Source organism: Alosa alosa, chromosome 8, assembly GCF_017589495.1.
Source record: "Alosa alosa isolate M-15738 ecotype Scorff River chromosome 8, AALO_Geno_1.1, whole genome shotgun sequence".
In the NCBI taxonomy this organism is placed as follows: Eukaryota; Metazoa; Chordata; class Actinopteri; order Clupeiformes; family Clupeidae; genus Alosa; species Alosa alosa.
The window spans coordinates 33,456,656-33,476,622 of NC_063196.1; the positions used below are offsets into that span (position 1 = coordinate 33,456,656).

General features: G+C 40.3%; 1 protein-coding gene across 1 annotated transcript in view; it reads left to right on the forward strand.

The window, feature by feature from the left end:
* hbs1l (HBS1-like translational GTPase) overlaps positions 1 to 19,967 on the forward strand; it is a 59,611-nt gene that overhangs the window by 37,045 nt on the left and 2,599 nt on the right. Inside the window, exons 12-17 of the mRNA XM_048249894.1 lie at positions 5,697 to 5,765; positions 6,773 to 6,877; positions 9,553 to 9,643; positions 10,272 to 10,380; positions 13,961 to 14,061; positions 15,358 to 15,502. Coding sequence (XP_048105851.1) covers positions 5,697 to 5,765; positions 6,773 to 6,877; positions 9,553 to 9,643; positions 10,272 to 10,380; positions 13,961 to 14,061; positions 15,358 to 15,502 — 620 coding nt within the window. The remainder of the gene's footprint in view (positions 1 to 5,696; positions 5,766 to 6,772; positions 6,878 to 9,552; positions 9,644 to 10,271; positions 10,381 to 13,960; positions 14,062 to 15,357; positions 15,503 to 19,967) is intronic.

Below are 19,967 nucleotides of genomic sequence, written 5' to 3' on the forward strand. Positions count from 1 at the left end.
GTGTGGCTCTCCGTGTGGCATTGTTGGGGTGCTTTCAGAATGTGTGTATTGCAGAGGAAGCCTCAGTGATGATGACTTCATCCAAGTACCGAGAGCAGCCAGCGTGTAGAGATCCGGTTCTACCAAAGCGTGATTGTCCGAGTGCCCTGAACTCAGGGTGGGGAAAGTGGCAGCTGGGGTGCGAGTGACTCAGCGATTCTGTGCTCGAGAAACGCTTACCAAGCGACAGCATGCTGCTGGTCCTCTCTCTCTGTTTCTCTCTTTCTGTCTCAGTATTGCTTCCTCCCTCTGTGCTTTCTCTTCTCTCTCTCTCTCTCTCTGTCTGTCTCCCTCTCTCTCTCTCTCTCTCTCTCTGTCTGTCTGTCTCTCTCTCTCTCTCTGTCTGTCTCCCTCTCTCTCTCTCTCTCTCTCTCTCTCTCTCTCTGTCTCCCTCTCTCTCTCCCTCCCTCTCTCTCTCTCTCAAATTCAAATTCAAATTCAAATGTGCTTTATTGGCATGACTCAGAAAATAGTGTTGCCAAAGCAGTAACATGACAATACAAACATATACAATATTTGTTTTAAGGGGGTCAAAGAAAGAAACTTATCTAAACTAAAAGAAAGAAAACTTATATTTAAAAAATAGTAACTAAATCCATGTTTAAAAGAAAACTTAAACATGCATTCTTAAATCTAAATTTAAAGGAAACTTATACAATAGTCTATATAAAACTATTTAACAAAAACTATATACTGTATGCACTTTTCTATGTGAAGTTTTCTCTTAAAATGTGGCAGGACTGTAAATATTGGTAGGCTAAGTGGGCACATTTATCTATTTCTCCCAGGAGGAATTGTAGTTTTTGTTCATTGGTGGCAGTCATAAAGCGGGACAAGTGATTTCAATTTGTGGGTAGAATATAGCTCTGAAGTGTTGATAATTGGGACATTCTGTGAGGAAGTGGCATTAGTCCTCTACTACTCCCGTGACAGAATTTACATATTTCGATCTTCAATGCTTCTATCCAGGTTTAGCGGTGTCTACCCTTTTCTGTTGCAAGGGAATGATCACTCAGTCGATACTTTGACAGGAGTTTTCTATGACGATGGTTTTTAATTTAATTTAAATATGGTGCCAATTTGTAATCAATTCGAATAGTTCTGTAGCAGTGTAGCTTATTTACTTGTTCGATTTTGCATTTCCATGTGTTAATGTAGTTTTGTTTTGCTGTGTTCTCTACTTCTTTTGCTACTGAAACAATACTTGAGCTGCAGTTTTTCAGGTTGTGTTTTGTATTATGAAGTTTAAGGGGTCACTCTCTGGGTGTTCACTCCTCAGCTGGGCAGCAGTGTGGTGATATTGCTCTGAATTGCTAGTCTGAAGATGATGCCAGAATTTGGTTGCTCTTTTTTGTATGTCTACAAGGAGGGGAAATCTTCCAAGCTCAGCTCTGCAGCCTAGATTAGGTGCACATCTGTTTAAACCTAGAATATTTTACAGAATTCCAAATGTAATAATTCGGTTTGGCTTTTGTCCCATGTTTCAAAATTGTCTTTATATTTTATACCCCAAATTTCGGCCCCATTATAGTAATATTGGCTTTACTAAGGAATCAAAAGATCTTTTTCCATAATTTGATGGAAGGATTATATTGAAATAGAGATTTTCTTAACATGTAGTATGTTTTCGTGCTTTTTAGGATAGGTCTTTGATTATGCGTTATCAAATTGCCCTGATGAAGAAATGGTCAGTCCTAAGTAGTTGTATTTTCTTACTTGTTCTAGTTGTTTTCCGCCAATGGTAAAATTATATTTATTTATGTTGAATGTTTTTTTGGAAAGTCATTATTTTTGTTTTTTCCATATTGATTGGAAGGGCCCAAGTTATGCTATATTAAGTTCAAAAGAGAAAGGCTCTCTTGCAGTCCCTGTGCCGTTAATAGCAGGAGAAGATCATCTGCGTAAAGCAGGCATTTGATTTCTTTTCCCAAAAGATTGAGACCAGGCGAGGATGATTTTTGAATTTTATTAGCTAATTCATTGATATAAATGTTAAATAATGTAGGACTCAGGCAACAGCCCTGCCTCCTCCTTTTGTTTGAGGAAAGTAATCAGTTTGTTTGTTATTTATTTTTACACAACATTTGATGTTTTCATACATGTCTTTAATGATGTTATATGTTTTACCACCAATTTCACAATCAAGTAGTTTTAGCAAAGAGACCTTCATGCCAAACGGAGTCGAAGGCTTTGCTGAAATCCACAAAGCATCCATATATTTTTCCGTTTTGACCTTTGTAACGTTTTCTTGTATCAGTGTCTGTAAAGTATAAATATGATCTGTTGTTCTATTTTTTTGTATGAAACCAATTTGAGAGGGGCTTAATATATTGTTTTTTTTTTTAAGTTTGAAATTAGGTTATTGATTATACTACAGAATAATTTACCTAAATTGCTGCCTTGTGATATGCCTCTATAATTGTTTGGGTTAAATTTGTCACCATTTTTGTATATGGGGTGATCTGACTAATTTTCCATTGGTCAGGAAAGTGGCCTGAGGATAATATTAAATTAAATAGTTTCAGGATTACTTGTTTAATTTTGGGGGTGCTATGTTTCAACATTTCATTATAAATTCCATCAGTGCATTATGATTTTCTATTTTCAGTTTTTTTTTTTTAGTGTTCAATTCAGATAATGTTATAGCTGAGTCTAATTCATTTAATTTATCTTTTGTGTTTTTCAAGTGTTTTTAAATGGTTTGTTAGTTTTGTTGTGCCAGGTTTAGTTCATCTCTTTTTGTATAAATTTTCAAAATGGTCAACCCATGTTTTTCCATTTGCTATTGGGATACAATTTTTCTTTTTTTTGGGGTTGTTAAGGTTTTTCCACAGGTCCCAAAAGTGTTTTGATCTAACGCATCATCAATTTCTACTAACTGGTTATGTATGTGATTGGCTTTTTGCGTTTTAGAAGTGATTTGTATTTTTTGCAGGGGGTTATGATATTTTATTTGAAGTTCCTGATTTGCTGGTTCTCTGTGTTTTTGGTTTGAATAAGATCGTAATTCTTTTCTTAGTAATAGACAGTCTTTTTGTCAAACCATTTCTTTTTGTTTTTCTTGCTATTAACTATTCCTTGTCTTTTTAAAAGATTTTTGGCTATTGTGGAAAATATTGTTGTTAATGTTTTGGTGGCTACATTGATGTTATCTTCAGACTTTTTAAATTTGGTGAACAGGAAGGGAGTAGATCATGTTTTCGACCTCGATGCAATTTGACTGGGATGTGTATTGCTCTAGTCTGTCATCGCTCCATTTGTATTGAACTGGAAGTGGGTGTAGTGTACTCATAGGTTTTGATGTTCTATACTGGAATTTTTCTTTAAGCTAATTATAATGTGGCAGTGATCTGATAGAGGCAACTGTGGCATTACTGTGAAATAATTTATTTGGTTGTGATCTAAATCTGTTATAGCATAATCCACCACACTGCTGCCCAGGGGTGAGCAATAAGTGAATTTACCCAGAGAGTCCCCTTGTTATGCCATTAACAATAAACAGACCAAGAGATTTGCAAAGTTGTAACACCTCCTTGCCATGTCTATTGATGATGTTATCAAAATTGTTCCTGTGACTACTTATATTGATGTTTTGTTCTAGTGAAGAAACATGTTTATATCCAGATATGTCAATGTAATCTAAATCGTTCCTACTCTTGCATTAAGGTTAGCCCATAATTAGAATCTTCCCAAATGACTGGAGTTCAATGATGTCAGATTTTAACGTTTCAAATATGTTTTCACTGTAATATGGAGATTCAAGAGGAGGAATGTATATGGCACATAAATAAGTGTCCTGTGTTGAGTTTGTGAGTTCTTTTGATAGTTTCAACCATATGTGTGATGATCCTTTTCTTACTACATATATGTATTTATTAATGGCTTCTTTAAACCAAACAACAATTCCCCTGAGTTCCTGCCGATTTTATATTGGGATGTTTAATAGAAGGGACATTTATATCTCTGTAGGAAGGTAATGAATAATTTCCCTGTCCATTTTACTCCACGTTTCCAGTGCTATGAATATATCTGAATTATTTACAGCATTTACAAAATCGCTATCTCTGATTTTTCTCTCGAAAGAAGAAAGAGTGCATTCCTTGAACATTATAACAAATGATTTTAAGAAATGTCATTATAATGGTGTAGTTTGCCAGAAATAAGAATGTTTGTATACTCAAGTGCAATAATGATCCAATTGAGACACTGGTAAAGTATTATTTTTACCAGATAAATGACTAAACCTACAGAGAGATAAATATCCTATAGGTAGGTAAATTATATCTGAAGACAAACAGACTTGTGAACACTCAACACAGAGACACAGACAAATACATACATGTTTAAGTTCACACAAGACAGGCATGAGACATATTCTAACATACATACACACCCACTTGCACACACATGCACAGAAACACAGACACACAGATACATACACACACACACACACACACACACACAAACAAACAGGTATGCAATGGTGATTATGAATGTTATGCATAAGACAGAAATATAGTATACAATTAGATAGACTGACAAGTAGACATTTTTTAAGTTTCTATACACATATTTACACACTCAGACACTCATACCCCCCTCCCCATCCCTCCCCCCCCACACTCTCAACCATGCATATTGATATTTCTGTGCAGATAGGTAATGATTATGTCTATAGGCAAGCATAAGAATACTGTATGTCTGAGCGTAGTCTACACACTTAAACCCACATATATAATACTCTCATACCCCCTCCCCATATATAATACTCTCATACCCCCCTCCACATATATAATACTCTCATACCCCCCTCCACATATATAATAAAAAAAGAAAGAAAGGAAAAAACAAAACAAAACTGCAGGTTATTAAAGAAAAGAAATGAAAAGAATAAAAGTAATTGTGCACAAACACACACACACACACACACACACACTTACACATACACAAAGTCCTATGTCTTTTCACATTTACAAAATGAATATTCATACAAAGTTTTTTTTTTTTTTCACTAATGCAAGAGACTATCATATATAAGTTGAAGCATTGTTGTTATCTGAGTGAGATCTCTACAAGTACCTTTGTTAGAGGCGGCTGCTGCATAGGTAGGCCTATGCCCCTCAACCTGGTTTTTGGCTGTCTTTGATGATGTTTGGCCTGCTGCTTTCAGAGCATGGTATTCTCACTCTATTTAATGCTGTGTCTTTGAGTTTTTTAGCAAATATTTTCATGCCCTCCTTATGTATGTGGACATTGTCATATAAATGTCTAATGGTAATGTCTGTATGGTGTGCAATCTCTCTCTCTCTCTCTCTCTCTCTCTCTTTTGTCTCAGTGTTTTTTTCTCCTCAGGGTAGTTCCTCTAGAATGCTGTCTTTCTCCCTAGTTGTTTTTCGTTTTCTCATATTGTCTTGTTTTCTCACACTCTCTCGCTCTCTCTCTCTCTCTCTCTCTCTCTCTCACACACACTCTCTCTCTCTCTCTCTCTCTCTCTCTCTCTCTCTCTCTCTCTCTTTTTCACACTCTCTCACACACGCTCTCTTTCTCTCTCTCTGTCTCTCTCTGTCCCTCTCTCTCACACTCTCTCTCATTCTCTCTCTCTGTCTCTCTCTGTCCCTCTCTCTCACACTCTCTCTCATTCTCTCTCTCTCTTGTAGATGGGTTCAAGCCTCCTCAGAGATCAGTAGAGAAGCCTTTCAGGCTCTGTGTGTCTGACGTCTTCAAAGGTAAGAGTTGCCAAACGCCAAGTCAAACCTGCATTTCACCTCACAGCCTCACGCACATGCACATCTGCACGGCCATCTTGTTGGTGCAACCCCATTAGTGACACTGAGTCTCACAGAAGCAAACTCTAGTCACTGACCAACACAGCAGAGATAAGCTGTGGTCCTCTCCACACAACAGAATGCCAGTGCTGACCCTCACTGGTCGAGTATAAGTATAAGTATATATACTCTTTTCATCCCGTGAGGGAAATTTGGTCTCTGCATTTATCTTAATCCATGAATTAGTGAAACACACTCAGCACACAGTCAACACACAGTGAGGTGAAGCACACACTAATCCCGGCGCAGTGAGCTGCCTGCTACAGCGGCGCTTGTATAAAATCGAAATCGTGACACACAGACACACAGACACACACGTAGGTTCCCCAGTCCAACACACACTGCCTACTGAGCAGCTTGGGCTGCCCTTCACACCTGCCTGATGCTTCAGTTCATGTCTTTCAATGTCATTCTTTTAGTCCTTGTTATGAGTAGGTATTAATTAATGACTAAGTTACAGTATTGCCTCTGAGCTCTCACTTTCTGCTGCCCACACACTCAGTCCCTGGTGAGAGTTCACGCTGCACACGGAGTTCCTCTTTTGGCCGTTTCCAATCAGTACACGCGCGGTGTGTTGCTATGACTTGGCATGTTGCTTTATATCAGGAGATTACCAGAGCACTTTTGTGTGTGTGTGTGTGTGTCTGCCTGGCTGCGTGCGTGCGTGCTTGAAGAACTTTAAAAATTGAGAAGTCTTTGTCTGTGTGTGACTGCCTTTTTGTGAGTGTGTGCATGTGTTGTGTAGGTATGTGTGTTTGTGTGTGTGTTTGTTTGTCTGCCTGGCTGTGTGTGTGATAATGCTGTTGGTCCTCTCTTGTCCAGACCAGGGTTCTGTGTGTGTGTGTGTGTGTGTGTGTTTGTCTGCCTGGCTGTGTGTGTGATAACAGTGTTGATCCTCTCTTGTCCAGACCAGGGCTCTGGGTTCTGTGTGACGGGGAAGATTGAAGCGGGCTACATTCAGACGGGAGACCGCATGCTTGCCATGCCCCCCAATGAGACCTGCACCGTTAAAGGTACACACATACACACACACACACACACACACACACACACACACACACACACACACACACACACACACACCAGTGTTGCACGGGTTTGGTCACAAGCGGCCCGCGGTCGCCCGATATTTTAATCAACCCGACTGCAACTCAGACGGCGAAATATTAATTAGGACAAAATTATACCCGATACAGCGATCCGACCCGCTTATTTACAAAATGTGTGCTTTTGGTTTATAGCCTGCATGCAGTGTGACAGTAGGCCATTTCTGTAAAACAAACTAATTAATTTGTGAAACTTTATGCAGTAGAAATTACCGCCCAGTAGGCATGCGGGACATAATGTTTGCACAGGAGGGAATGAGAATAAGGCGCCAAGCACCAAGGATTAGAACACTAGGATAAGATGTTGAAGGCCATGGACATACATCTTTCTTCCGAAAACAAGAAATGGTGAGGTAAGGTAGGCAAGAGATACATTGCTGGTCAAAGCGTTAAGCGTAGAACTGGTTTATAATGCTGAATGAAGCACAAAGCTTTACTAAAGCACATCCACTGTTTTTAAAGTCACAAACACAACGAACTAAGGTAACTTGTATGCATGCGCTATGGCTGTGTAGTCATAACATTTATTCCTGCAGGCTGCCCGTTTTGGCTGTCATACTTTTTAAATGGCTTAGAAGTAGGCCTACATAGACCATAACTTGTCAAAATGACTACTGTCATCTTTAAGAACTTTTCCCAATATTTCCCATAGCCTATATCGGCTTTTTCCTGGAAGGGGTGTCTTTATTATTTTTAACTTTCAGCGTCTTCAGCTTCTTTACTGTTGACTTTACTGTATTGATGCTTTACTGTATTGATGCTAGCCTTCTCGTGATATTTTTAAGTAGGCCTATTTGTAGAAAATATATATTTAATTAATTTTAACTGACCAGCCCGCCAAATGACGAATATCATTAAAATATTTTGTTTTATGACTCATAAGCGCGGGTGACCGCTTAATTTCGAACGAGCCGCTGAACACTGGCACACACACACACACACACACACACACACACACACACACACCAGTGTTGCGGGTTGGTCACAAAGCGGCCAGTGGCCGATATTTTAATCAACCCGACTGCAACTCAGACGGCGAAATATTAATTAGGACAAAATTATACCCGACCCGCGATCCGACCCGCTTATTTACAAAATGTGTGCTTTTGGTTATAGCCTGCATGCAGTGTGACAGTAGGCCATTTCTGTAAAACAAACTAATTAATTTGTGAAACTTTATGCAGTAGAAGTACACGCAGTAGGCATGCAGGACATAATGTTTGCACAGGAGAGAGAATGAGAATAAGAGCGCAAGCACCAAGGATTAGAACACTAGGATAAGATGTGAAGGCCATGGACATACATCTTTCTTTCGAAACAGAAATGGTGAGGTAAGGTAGGCAAGAGATACATTGCTGGTCAAAGCGTTAAGCGTAAGAACTGGTTTATAATGCTGAATGAAGCACAAAGCTTTACTAAAGCACATCCACTGTTTTAAAGTCCTGAAACCTGGCGAACTAAGGTAACTTGTATGCATGCGCTATGGCTGTGTAGTCATAACATTTATTCCTGCAGGCTGCCCGTTTTGGCTGTCATACTTTTAAATGGCCATGAAGTAGGCCTACATAGACCATAACTTGTCAAAATGACTACTGTCATCTTTAAGAACTTTTCCCAATATTTCCCATAGCCTATATCGCTTTTCCTGAAGGGGTGTCTTTATTATTTTAACTTTCAGCGTCTTCAGCTTCTTTACTGTTGACTTTACTGTATTGATGCTTTACTGTATTGATGCTTCTTCGTGATATTTTAAGTAGGCCTATTTGTAGAAAATATATATTTAATTAATTTTAACTGACCCGCCCGCAAATGACGAATATCATTAAAATATTTTGTTTATGACTCATAAGCGGGTGACCAACAATTTGGTGAACCGCTGTACTGATGCTTACACACACACACTGCATGCTTGCCATGCCCCCCAATGAGACCTGCACCGTTAAAGGTACACACACACACACACACCTCATGCTTGCCATGCCCCCCAATGAGACCTGCACCGTTAAAGGCACACACACACACACACACGCACACACCCCGCATGCTTGCCATGCCCCCCAATGAGACCTGCTCTGTTAAAGTTACACACACACACACAAAAATAATTTAAAAAAATACTCTTGCGTACATACAGACCTATAAGGGCAGTGGGCTCTCATCATCTACCTTATAGACGGATAGATTCTTTAATGTCCCGAGCACAGAGCATCTGGAATGTCCCGAGCACAGAGCATCTGGAATGTTGTTGCTGTTGTTGTTGTTGCTGCTTTGTTACTGTCTGTAATGTTTTGTATGTATTTTATTGTCTTTTTAACTCCCGTCCAGGTACCACAGATGCAAATTAGCTAACTAGCTAACTCTGGTATAGAACTAGTTCTGCACATGGTCCCTGTCGACTAAACTAAACAGGGGACACACTCTCTCTCACACACACACACACACACACACACACACACACACACACACACACACACACACACACACACACACAGCACAGGGGAGACCATGCTCACCCATGTGTCTAATCTATGGCAGTGCAATAGTGCCCCCCAGTGGTTGACCTCTGTTCTGCACTCCCTTAGCGATCACTCTACACGACGAGCCCCTGGACTGGGCTGCCGCCGGCGATCACGTGACCCTGTGTGTGACTGGCATGGACATCATCAAAATAAAGTGAGTGTGTGTGCATACACACTCTCTAGGACACACACACACACACGCATGCTGACTTTTCTCCACATGCGTGTTTGAAGCTGTGTTTTCAAGGTCGTTAACTTTCACCTTTTAGAATTGGGCCCTCATATTAATACTCCACCCCCCTTTTCTCTCTTGTTTACACACACACTCACACACACTCACACACACCATATCTCTTTGTGTTTTTCTCTTATACACACACACACACACACACACACCCCATGTGTCTGTGTGTCTCTCTTATATACACACACACACACCATATCTCTTTGTGTTTTTTTCTTATACACACACACACACACACACACACACACCCCATGTGTCTGTGTGTCTCTCTTATACACACACACACACACACACACACCATGTGTCTGTGTGTCTCTCTTATACACACACACACACCATGTGTCTGTGTGTCTCTCTTATATATATATATATATATACACACACACACACACACACACACACACGAACACACACCATGTCTCTTTGTGTTTTGCTCTTATACACACACTCACACACACCATGTGTCTCTGTGTTTCTCTCTTATATACACACACACACACTCACACACACCATGTGTCTCTCTGTTTCTCTCTATCAGTGTGGGTTGTGTATTCTGTGATCCTAAAGAGCCAATCAAAGCCTGTACCCGATTCCGAGCCCGGGTTCTGCTGTTCAACATCGAGGTTCCCATTACACAAGGCTTTCCTGTGAGTAGTGTGTGTGTGTGTGTGTGTTAAAATGTTTGTGTCAATCTGTTATGTCTAGAGAATGTGTGTGTAAGCCTGTATTTTATTCCCTATGATATGAATGATATGCTGCCTATAATGTGTGCGTGGGTGTGATATGCTGTCTATAATGTGTGTGTGTGTGAGAGATATGCTGTCTATAATGTGTGTGTGATATGCTGTGTATAATGTGTGTGTGTGTGTGATATGCTGTGTATAATGTGTGTGTGTGTGATATGCTGTGTATAATGTGTGTGTGTGTGTGTGTGTGTGATATGCTGTGTGTAATGTGTGTGTGTGTGTGTGTGATATGCTGTGTAATGTGTGTGTGTGATATGCTGTGTGTAATGTGTGTGTGATATGCTGTGTAATGTGTGTGTGATATGCTGTGTATAATGTGTGTGTGTGTGTGATATGCTGTGTATGTGTGTTATATGCTGTGTATAATGTGTGTCTGTGTGTGTGTGTTAGGGATCGACCAATTATCGGCCGGGCCGATTATTAGGGCCGATATTTAGCATTTTTATAATAATTGGTATCGGTCATTTTTTCCACCGATAAGCCGATACTGAAATGGATAAAGAATGAAACGCGCTACTTTGTCTGTAAAGCGTCTCTCACTCCCAGCATTTGCTACTCTGTGGTCGAGAGCACTGTCCTGCCCACTACACCGTCTGATTTGTTAGTTAGCACGAATGCAGCCAATCAGGATCGAAGACTGAACACGGAGAAAGTTTAGAATTCTCACTGAGGCTTACTGTAGACTGGGCTTCAGCTGTATGGAGCTATTTTTCAAAGGTAAGGAAGGTAGGCCTACCTTACATTGCTGAAGTTGCAATGAATCACAATCATCTACTACACTGAAGTTAGAAAAACACCACTTTGTAAGCTATTGTCTCTTTGATCCGGATCAATAAGTAGCCTAAAGCACCCACCTCCTTCATTTAGCGAATTCCCGATTGATGCACGTTAGTGATAGCCTACCGTTTACTAGTTAGCCTACAAACTCGGTGCTGCGCTGGCCAGGAGTTCTTGCATCCGCCCGCCCATTAATTGTGAATAGCAGGACACCTCGGCGGGCGTTATCCCATAGGCCTACATAGTAGTCCTAAATTATCACGATAGCGAGCGTCAAAAAGTCTAGTTGCTGCTTTTGACGGACCGTCAGAAAAAGACTACAGGCACCCAGGGCCAGCCGTAATTTAATCAGACCTGAACTAAATCGCGTCCTGAGCTGGCAATTACGTGCCTTTTAGGCTCACAGAAGTGTAGCTTATAGCCTACATATGGACACAAATTGCATGCTTAAATAGCCTAAGAACTATTTTAAAACTGTTTTGTTAAACTATTAAACCATAACACTTGCCATCACTCCTTTTCTCTTCCTCTCCCTATCCCTCTCTCGTGCGCTCACACACACTGCGATGGCATAGCATCCTCTTTGTGACGGTCCGTTACAAGCACAAAGCCCATTGTGTATGCCTATGGAAATAGTGCTATCAGTCAGCTCTTGGATTAACATGATACACAGGATTTACTTGTGATGCAAGTTGATAGACAATTGTGTATCAAAGAAGAAAAGAAAAGTTAGCATAATTAATGCTTTTGAATGAAAATTTCAGCATATCGCCATAGCCTAGACTACTATCTACCGCCCTTTTTGACAACTGAAATATCGGTTTTACATATCGGTTATCGGCCTCCTGTTTTGGTATCGGTATCGGCCCTGAAAAAAACATATCGGTCGATCCCTAGTGTGTGTGTGTGTGTGTGTGTGTGATATGCTGTGTGTAATGTGTGTGTGTGATATGCTGTGTGTAATGTGTGTGCGTGTGTGTGTGATATGCTGTGTAATGTGCGTGCGTTTGTGTGATATGCTGTGTGTAATGTGTGTGTGTGATATGCTGTGTAATGTGCGTGCGTATGTGTGATATGCTGTGTGTGTGTGTGTGTGTGTGTGTGTGTGTGTGTGTGTGTGATATGCTGTGTATAATGTGCGTGTGTGTGTGTGATGTGCTGTTTGTAATGTGTGTGTGTGTGATATGCTGTGTATAATGTGTGTGTGTGTGTGTGTCTGATATGCTGTGTATAATGTGTGTGTGTGTGTGTGTGTGTGTGTGTGTGTGTGTGTGTGTGATATGCTGTGTGTAATGTGTGTATGTGATATGCTGTGTATAATGTGTGTGTGTGATATGCTGTGTGTAATGTGTGTATGTGATATGCTGTGTGTAATGTGTGTGTGTGTCTGATATGCTGTGTATAATGTGTGTGTGTGTGTGTGTGTGTGTGATATGCTGTGTGTAATGTGTGTATGTGATATGCTGTGTATAATGTGTGTGTGTGTGTGTGATATGCTGTGTGTGTGTGTGTGTGATATGCTGTGTGTAATGTGTGTGTATGTGATATGCTGTGTGTAATGTGTGTGCGTGTGTGTGTGATATGCTGTGTAATGTGTGTGTGTGATATGCTGTGTGTAATGTGTGTGTGTGTGTGTGTGTGTGTGTGTGTGTGATATGCTGTGTATAATGTGTGTGTGTGTGTGATATGCTGTGTGTGTAATGTGTGTGTGTGATATGCTGTGTAATGTGCGTGCGTATGTGTGATATGCTGTGTGTGTGTGTGTGTGTGTGATATGCTGTGTATAATGTGCGTGTGTGTGTGTGATATGCTGTTTGTAATGTGTGTGTGTGTGTCTGATATGCTGTGTATAATGTGTGTGTGTGTGTGTGTGTGTGTGTGTGTGATATGCTGTGTATAATGTGTGTGTGTGTGTGTGTGTGTGTGTGATATGCTGTGTGTAATGTGTGTGTGTGTGTGATATGCTGTGTAATGTGCGTGCGTATGTGTGATATGCTGTGTGTGTGTGTGTGTGTGTGTGTGATATGCTGTGTATAATGTGCGTGTGTGTGTGTGTGATATGCTGTGTATAATGTGTGTGTGTGTGATATGCTGTGTATAATGTGTGTGTGTGTGTGTGTGTGTGTCTGATATGCTGTGTATAATGTGTGTGTGTGTGTGTGTGTGTCTGATATGCTGTGTATAATGTGTGTGTGTGTGATATGCTGTGTGTAATGTGTGTGTATGTGATATGCTGTGTGTAATGTGTGTGTGTGATATGCTGTGTGTAATGTGTGCGTGTGTGTGATATGCTGTGTATAATGTGTGTGTGTGTGTGTGTGATATGCTTTGTATAACGTGTGTGTGTGTGTGTCTGATATGCTGTGTATAATGTGTGTGTGTGTGTGTGTGTGATATGCTGTGTGTGTGTGTGATGCTGTGTATAATGTGTGTGTGTGTGATATGCTGTGTATAATGTGTGTGTGTGTGTGATATGCTGTGTATAATGTGTGTGTGTGTGATATGCTGTGTATAATGTGTGTGTGTGTGTGTGATATGCTGTGTATAATGTGTGTGTATGTGAATGTGCGTGTGTGTGATATGCTGTGTATAATGTGTGTGTGTGTGTGTGTGATATGGTGTGTATAATGTGTATAATGTGTGTGTGTGTGTGTGTGTGATATGGTGTGTGTAATGTGTGTGTGTGTGTGTGTGTGTATCGCAGGTACTGCTGCATTACCAGACAATAAGTGAGCCGGCGACTATCAGGAAGTTGGTGAGCATCTTACACAAAAGCAGCGGAGAAGTATTGAAGAAGAAACCAAAGTGAGTCAGCAGACTGTGTGTGTGTGGTGTGTGGTGTGTGTGTGTATGTGTGCGCGTGTGTGTGCATACTATGTGTGTGTGTGTGTGTGTGCGTGTGTGTGTTGTGTCTGTAGCAACTCCTAAAAGTTAATGTGTAACGTAAGAAAGTCTACAAAGCGTGTATGTATTGTTCTTCTGCCTCCGCTTGCCTGTAGGCTTTACTGCACTTTACTGTACTTTTACTCTACTGTACTGAAATTTGTTCACAATATGAAAGTGTAGACTGTATGCACAATGAATTATCGCAGCGTGAAGTCGATTCAATCATTAAAAGTTTGTACCACAGTCTCATTGGTTTTATAGAAGTCCCTAGTTTCAGAAAAAAACATGCAAAAAAGTTATATTTGAGGAAATATAATCCTTTGTTGATGTTGTCCAAAAATGTTAAGTCTCTAAAACAAAAGGCCAATAATAAGGATAAAACAAGGTATGTTTGTATTTTTGTGTCATTTTCAGGCAATTGAAATGGTATGTGGGGTAGCTAGTAGGACCATAAAAATCTATGTGGAGCAAAATGCTGTTGTGTTTCACGCAAAAATCTATTTTTTATTGTAAATGTTATTTTGCCTGTAACTATGGATTTATTCTGGGTATAGGGGTTGGGACAATATTGGTACTTTACACATTAAACATCTATAGATTACCATATAGATTTGTATGGTTTCTTGAAAATGACACAAAAATACAAACACGTCTTGTTTTATCCTTATTATTGTCATAGTCATTTATTATGGAGACTTCAAATTGTAGGAAAGCATTAATAAACTGATGTATTTGAAGAAGAAATAGTGACTGATACCAAATGAAACAAGAAAAACTGTTTTTTTAATACCCTCAATATAATACTCAATGCACATTTTTCTGAAATGTAGGGCCCTTTCAGAAGTCAAGAGACAGACTTTAAATACAGACTTTAGTACAGACTTTAAATTGTTTACACATTCTTGTTATGAGTTTGTCTTCCACCCTAGAAAAAAAGGAGGCTAGGGAATATATTTGTCAAGATATGAATGCCCAGACATGGCATGTGTTTTTTCAAACTGTAAAAATTAAAGAATTTCAAGGTCTGAAAAAGATATGAAGACAGAAGATTTGCACAGAAATATTTCACAGGCCTTGGTTTTAGGACCCATTGATGATATAGACAAGGTTTGAACAAAATTTGAGACAGTGCAGCAACAACCTTATCTGATTTAACACAGAATGACTGTGCATCGTTTGTGTGTCTGTGTGTGTGTGTGTGTGTGTGTGACACAGGTGTCTGGGTAAAGGTCAGAACGCAGTGGTGGAGATCCAAACCCAGCGTCCGGTCGCTCTGGAGCTCTATAAGGACTTCAAGGAGTTGGGCCGCTTCATGCTCCGATACGTGGGCTCAACCATCGCCGCTGGGGTCGTCACCGAGGTAAACTTAATATGAGGTTATTAGACCGTAGCAGCACAGGAAAGCACACTGTAAGCAGCCTCTTACAAAACTTGATACGGGCATCTGAGATTATTAGAATGAATTCAAGCTTTATTTTCATAGTATTTAGCAGTGATTAATTAGGGACTGTTCGTTATTTATTTAAGGGGCCACCAGAGGAGTTTTGGGAGCCTTAGTCAAAAAAGGCGTGACCCTCCCTCGCCAGCAAGAATTTTTTCTATGACCCTCCAAAGTGATTGAGAAAAAACGCATGGCCCTCCCCAACAATTTATTGATGCCTTCTAAAGACCTACTGGGTCAGTTTGGGAGCTTGCATGCTAGCACTCCTTCCTTGAAATGCCTTTAAAGGCTGTCATTTGCACAATTTCACAAATAATCACCGGGACACACAAACATACCTATCAACTTTTTCCAGGTTTATCTACCATACCTATCAACTTTTTCCAACTTTTTCTCCCGCTGTCTTCTCCCGCTGGCAAGGCACTTTTAACTTACGTGCATGAAATCATGCGATAGCCTACACGTAGCCTACTGTCGGTGCATTTTAATAGTAGGCTAATAGACTACACCAGCTTGTCTTTAAGAGGGAAAATTGTAGGCTATAGCCTATAACATTAGCTGAGTCACATATTTGGCCATAAGCCGCTTAGCTACATCATGAAACCAAACTAGTGTAACAAAGGCAAACAAACTATAACGGGGGTAATTAATTGGGCGTGAATCATTGTGCTGAACGTTATTTGTCAATATTCAGAAACACACGACATTAAAACTATTGATAAGATGTGCACTATGGACCCGACAAACACGGGACGTCCCCCGGACCTCATGCCGACATTCACGACGTCCCCGATTGGTCCCGAACGTCATGTTCTTTAGCGGACGTTCCGGTGACCTTATTGGCGTCGGAGCAAGTTATCGTTTGGTTATTGGCGTGGCGTCGGTGCAGGACTTTCTGGGGCGTCACCGTCAGGTCCCTCGGATGACATTTGCATTTGGTCATTTCAAATACCTCCTAAGGACCCGACAATAACGTTATACGGGGACATGGGGGCGTTTGTTTATTACACATGGCAGCGGAGTTGAGAGCGCTCTGGCTACCACCTGCAGGACGGAGACATCACATCCATGCACGACTTCACGTTACATGTCTGGGGATGACTAAAGTATCTATCTATCTAGTCTCTAGCAGTAGCTGCATTAGCCTACCGTAGTTTAAGGCAACATATCATACAGTTTATGAAGTTGTCGTCTTTGAGCAAAGTAGAACCATATGTCTGCTTTCTCGCAGGCGCCAACTTCATAAACTGGGAAAAGGGTTAACGTTAAACTCAAAATGTATGTGCTACATGTTTATCTGTTTTATTTTCAGAAACACACACACACGGCCGAATTGGGACTGAACCGCCTTTTGGAGCTGAATACGATGCAATAAAAGTAGAGAAATGTTAAAAACGGACCACGTAGCATTTGTTTAGGGTTGTCTAGCAACATAAGTGACTACTTAATTTGTAAAGCAAAACGATCTAGCTCTACATTGCAGAAGAATTAAGGATACTTCTTCTTCATGACTTGTTTAAATGTCATTGTAATTTATTTGACGCATGCTCGCATTTAAAACTGTCACGCATAGGCCTAGCTGTCCCCGATGTTACAGCAGCTCCTTGTGGAAACAGCAAAGAGTGCACATATCATTCATTTACTATTTTTGGCTATTATTAGTTTTTAATATTTTGAAACAATATGGTTTGAACAATTTATCTTAGGCTAGCCTAGGCATACTCTGATGATGTTTTTGAACATATGCTTGCTGGGATATGCCCATTAAAACGTCGTATTAGTTTATTAAGAAAATGACACCGTAGATGTGAAAGCAGCACATCCTAGCAGTATAAATGTCCATGTCTACTCATCATTAATGTAATGCATTCGGAGAAAGTGATTTTATACATGCGTGAAAATATGAGGTGAGTGAAGTAGATTGCGTAGTTGTAGAACAAGTCATTAATGCGTGTTCATGTTCCGTCTACCTCTCTCCTAGCAACGCTGAGATTTACAGGATGTAATACCATACCAAATCGCGCTTCATGTTTTTTTTTTTACCATCGTGGAAATATAAACGTCGCGCGCATAACGTTGTGGTGACCATTACAGGACGTCCTCTCAAAGTCTCGTGGACGTCTTTTAGACCTCCCGAACAGAGGTCCGCGGGACGTAAAGGGAACCCTACACAGTGTCGAGGAGGTGACGTTCGCCAGGGGACCTTTAGGGGACGTCGCCAGGACTATTTTGTTTACTGGGGAACTGGTCTGTAGGCTAACATTGGACAAATAAATGACATTGACTCGCCATATTCTGACTCAGAAAAAAAAACATTTTCTTGCTTACTTTGCCGCAAACTCATCAATGAAATCATAGGCCAGCGAATAGAGTCTTTTTCCATTCATAGAAGGGCGAGCCCAATAGTCTCTCCTGTGACGATGTGCAAATAGGTTTTAATAGCCTATTTAACTTCGAAAAGCTTTGTTCACCCGATGCCAGTCACTGACCGCAATTTTAAAGTTCGGGAAGGGTTGTTCAATCTTTTTAAGTTGTGTAGTAGCCTATCTGTCCCCTTTGGAATTATATATCGAGCCTATTGGTCCAGTGCGTTAGGCTATGTCCTGGGATTGACGTTAACCAAAAAAAAAAAAACCTCAGGCTAGACTTTTATGGATGGTTATGAGGAGCAATATGAGAGAGAAATTTGATGATCATTGATCCTTGTTTTGGGACGTTAAGCCTTTTCCATAGGCGTCAGTGAAGGAAATTGAAGAAACATGCTGTCACGTCACCTAAAGTTCATAGGCCTAATTTGACTTCATGCTAAATTTTTTGAAGGTTCTTAGTAGGGCTGGGACAACGCGTCGACGTGATCGATTACGTCGACGCAATAAATACGTCGACGCAAAATTTGTCAGACCCAAAACGCGTGCTGCCAAATATTTTGAATTTTACACCTTCAGTGTTTCCCATACGTTGACTAATCTGTGGTGGGGCGCCACAAAACCGGCCGTCACACATTGATGTTCTATGTTGTACTATTTAAATTAAAGATCAGATAAAATCCTTTGAGCTGCAGTTTTTACACACGCAGCTTTTCCCTGCCCCGCCCACTCTCTCTCGTAACGAGCCCGCTGCTCCTCCTCTGCATGTGCATTTAACACAAAATATTCACGATTGTTGAAGGATTGTTGTTGCCACATAGAAGCATTGCATAGAACACGGCTGGCTAAATTGCTATTAAATCTGCTTAGCATCATGACCATGCTGTGCAAATTTGTTCAAAACTGCTGCAGTCAAGTTAACTCTGCTAAGGTCTTATCACAACATAGTACATTGAGGAGACTAAACTTAGTTAAGTTATGCAATCAAGCAGTATCTCAAAGCTAACGTTAGAATACTGTTTGGATGTTGAGTTTAGCATGCTTACTTATAGCTGCTTGTCAATTTCGTTACTCAGGGTTCAATTTATTGACACTGACACTGAATGTTTGCAAAATCCCGATGTAAATGGAAAAGTGTTTTCCAAGACTCAAAAGTGCTTGTCCCAAGGAGAAGTACAAACTGTTATTTGAACTAACTACGTTAGTTCTTGAATTTACCCTGGGGATCAATAAAGTATCTATCTATCTATCTACGTTATTAATTGCATCCATACATCAGCTGCGTTTTAACTGCGTTAGTGTTACAATTGCAAGGGAACGAACGTCTTAAAGTGACAGGCACTCAATTAGACCTATACACTACTGAACTTTTATTGAATGCTACCTCTGACTAAGAATGCATTACTTTGCACTTGTATAGTCTTTTATTTTGGAATTTTAAGAGCAATAAACATATATTGCAATGTTAAGGAATTCATGTTTTTTCATTCAGATATATAAATCAACATGTATAAATTGCTATTAGTCAATTCATGGGGAGATAATCGATAATCGAATCGAAATCGAAAAAATGAATCGTTAGATTAATCGATGCATCGAAAAAATAATCGCTAGATTAACCGTTTAAAAAATAATCGTTTATCCCAGCCCTAGTTCTTAGTGATTATTAGGAACAATATGAGAGAAATTTGGTGATCACTGATCGTTGTTTTAGGGCATTAAGCCACGTCAAGCATTTGCTTAGGCTAATAGGCGTTTATGAAGAATAAACGCTTAATGTCATCTTTGGTCAGGTGCGAGGCCAATCAGACGCGAGGCCCTGGGTGACGACCCAAATTTTGACCCAAAAGGTGTTCATGAATACAAAAGTTGGGTGACCCTCCCTCCTAGACTAAAAAAAAGTTGTGTGACCCTCCCCTCAACAAAGAATAAAAAGACATGACCCTCCCCTATTTTCCTCCGGTGGTCCATTCTATAAATACCGAACGGTCCCTTAGTGCATAGTCAGTGATGATCAC